General features: G+C 54.5%; 1 protein-coding gene across 1 annotated transcript in view; it reads right to left on the bottom strand.

Moving 5' to 3' along the window:
* Positions 1–1,203: 1,203 nt before the first annotated feature.
* The window catches only part of LOC104855424 (protein-arginine deiminase type-4), a 26,937-nt gene continuing 24,764 nt past the window's right edge, over positions 1,204–3,376 (bottom strand). Inside the window, exon 15 of the mRNA XM_010614272.3 lies at positions 1,204–2,603. Coding sequence (XP_010612574.1) covers positions 2,370–2,603 — 234 coding nt within the window. The 3' untranslated portion in view covers positions 1,204–2,369. The remainder of the gene's footprint in view (positions 2,604–3,376) is intronic.

Below are 3,376 nucleotides of genomic sequence, written 5' to 3'. Positions count from 1 at the left end.
ATGGCTATAAATACGGCGTCAGCCGCCCCTTCTAGGTCCACCAGAATGAACCCCAAATGCCATCACCGGTGTCCGCACAAGGGACAGGTAGACGAGATTGCTATACCCAGGGGAGGAGCGATGTGACATGAGGGGCACAGACTACATGAAAGCTGCTACTGGGACCCACAAGAGGCAAGGGACAGATTTGCCCGGTGGAGCCTCACGGCCCTGCTACCCTCAGCTTCCACCCAGTGAAACTGCTTTGGGACTTCTGGCTTCCAGAACTGTGCGAGGATCCATCTCTGTGGTGGGAAGCCGCTTGGTTTGTGGTGATGGGTTACGGCAGCAGCAGGGAACTCTGCAGTCTCTGGTGACTACAGAAGGACACGAGGCTCAGGGAACAGGGACCGAGTTCTCACTTGATGGTGTAAAAACTGGGGCCCCAATAAATCGAATGTAGAGTTTATTGGAGAGAGAAGCAACTTGTGCAGGGGGCTGCACCAAGCTGAATACGGCTTGGTGTTCCAATGACAGAATGCAGAGGCAAGTGTTAATCGGGAGAATAGAGAAACAAAAGAGAAAATTAATTTGCTTTGTCGTAACAACACTGTCCTTCGTAGTCTTTGTTGAAAAGGCCCAAGTGACGTAATCATAGGTTGGCTCCTTACAACTGGGTGGGAATTGAATTTTGTTTCTAACATAAACACGATCAAAAAAGACCCAAGTTTTTCTTAGGTTTGCAAATGGAATGAGGTTGAACTGAGGTCACTGGTCAGGGCTGTCAGCTCTGTCCGTCTGGGAGTCTGCACACCCCAGCTCTGCTTGATTTTAGCAACAGGAACCATCAGGGGCGGCCCCATGCTCTTTGGGGCTGGTGGCATTTCCTCCTGTGGGGTCCCCTGGTCCCTCAGCGCTGCCTCCGGGTGGCCAGACGGCTGGGCCACGTCCCACAACTGCAGGAGCCGGTTACCTACCAGTTCATCTCCCTGTCCTTCCGCGGCCCTGGGTCCAGCAGAACTTCTGCTCCCGTCCGCTGAGACCCGTGGGCTGCTCCATGGCCTCACACCCACGTGTGCGTGGCCCGTGGTCCTCAAGAAACCCACGCACCCTCTGCCAAACAAATGCTGGGCAAGGCAGCAGCTGGTTCTCATCAGAGAGGCTTATTTTTAACTCAGGTTTAATTCATTCTTAGTGGGCAGGGTGGAGGTTTTACTCTTTTTCAAAGGTTTCATTTTTTTATTTTAGTTAAAAAAGCCCCAACACCTAACAAGTTTATTAGGTTCGCCTTTTATTACAGTGAGTACATAGTTTACTAGTGTCTGGTCCATTCCCATCGCTGCAGCCCTTTCTGTCTTGCACACCTGAAACTCTGAAGCCGTCCCATGACTCCCCTCTCCTCCCGCCCTAGGGCCTGGGAACCCGCATTCTGCTTTCTGTTTCTGTGACTGCTGCAGCACACGATCCTGTAAGTGGAATCAGACCTGGGCCTCTGCTGGCTCATCTCAGCATAAAGCCCTCCAGGCCTGTGCCAGGGAGTGTCATGGGCGCCCTGCCCGAAGGAGCTCGTTCTGCAGCGTGAGCAGAAGCTTCTCTGGCCCAACCTCGCCAGCCCCCTGTGCTCTCTGTAGCTGGCAAAGACACCACAGAGTCTCTGGGGCTCCCGGGAGCCGAGGGATGGTCTCAGCTTTATGGAGCTGCCAGAGCCCCTAAATGCAACACCCAAAAAAGACCGCAGAGACAGGTTACTGGCTGAGTAACCTTCATCCAAAATGCTTGGCAGCAGACGTGCTTCTGGTTTATTTTGTCAGCACCATGGTGGGGTCTCCTGAGAAGCCTGAGGCCCCCTGACTTTGTTCCCTGCTAGCGGCCTTGATTCTCCTGCTCATCGATCTCTGCGATCTGGTCTATTTTTAAAGACAATCTCATCTTGCGCTATGAAACACACACTGAAAAGCACACATTACAGATGCAGGGTGCTCGCCCAGCGGCGAGGCCCTGGGACTCGAGGCTCAGCCTTCCCTTTTCTCTCTTCTGGTTTGGTTCCGTAGGAAGTTCAGAACCAACTACATCAGTCACTCGAGGTTTACAGGCCGAATAAAGGCTCGGGGGTGGGGGAGCGAAAGGCTGGCCCAGTAACGCTGGCTCTGACCCGTCCTGGGGGAACTTTTGGGGCTGGAAACGGAACATACGAGCGGACGAATGGGTGACGGGAATGTGACCTCGCGTACAGTGATTAAAAACATCTTTATCGCAGCTTCTCAGTGCAGGGCTCAGTTTGCAATGCTGGGACCAACTTGGGGAGCCCAGGAGGGCCCAGCGGGGCCCGAGAGGAGGCAGTGAGCCTGTGCTGGGAGGCTCGGTACCCAGAGAGGCCGACGGCAGAGGGCTCAGGGCACCATGTTCCACCACTTGAAGTCGAAGGGCTTCCGGCGCACGTTGGTGCCGCAGTGCACCTCCCCGTGCAGCAGGTGGTAGGGGGTGAAGTCGTCGATGAAGGTGCAGTGGAGGCCCAGCGGCTCCAGCAGCGAGCGCACCCTCTCCTCCAGGCAGCAGCGGCCGTTGATGACCGGCCCGAAGGGCTTGGGGATGCCCAGGTGCTTGCCCAGCACCAGCATGTTCACCTGCAGAGGGGTGGGGGCTCAGCTCAGAGGCAGCAGTGCACAACCCGCACCACTGTCCAAGCATCTCCGCCATCCTCGGACCTTCAGTAAAACTGGCCTCATTTTACAGAGGAAGAAACTGAGGTCCATAGAGGTTAAATTGGTCATGCAAGGCCACCTGGATAGCATCGGATTTTCGTTCAAGTCTACTGGACTTCAGGGCCATACTTTTTATTTCTTTTGGTACCAGGGAATCAAACTTGGGACCTTGCGCTTGTGAGACAGGTGGCGGAACCACTGAGCTAAATCCCTGGCCTAGGGCCATACTTTTAATACCACAGTGTCCTCCTTGACTGCCACCTCGGGAAGGGCCAGCTCAAATGCTAGTCCCTCTGTAGAGGGACCCACATTTGCCTGAACTCTGAGAACCGGTCACTTCCCCTCCACAGTCCCCTGCCTCCAGGCATGCTGTGTGTACACAGTAGGTGCTTACTAAACGTCTGCTGGATGGAGGATTGGATGCTACCTGTCGTAGGACTTTCTGCATGTTATAACTACCATAAAGGACTTAATTTCCAGGTCAGGATTAGGGCTGTGGGCCAGTGTTTGTCTGCACCCCTGTTCCTCCTCTCAACAACTATGTGACCCTAGGTACCTCTCTGATCCCCATAAGCAAGATGAGCCCAACTATCCATCACTATGACAGTTAGCTAAGAATAGACATGCACAGCACGGTGCCCAGGCAGCCCCCGTGGGCCATGAGTCCTTCCAGGGCTCGCTCTGTCACTGCTCAG

The sequence above is a fragment of the Fukomys damarensis genome, unplaced genomic scaffold, assembly GCF_012274545.1.
Source record: "Fukomys damarensis isolate Sample0158 unplaced genomic scaffold, DMR_v1.0_HiC HiC_scaffold_23, whole genome shotgun sequence".
Classification (NCBI taxonomy): Eukaryota; Metazoa; Chordata; class Mammalia; order Rodentia; family Bathyergidae; genus Fukomys; species Fukomys damarensis.
The sequence above is the reverse complement of the archived record's forward strand: the minus strand, read 5'-3'. Positions and strand labels throughout refer to the sequence as shown.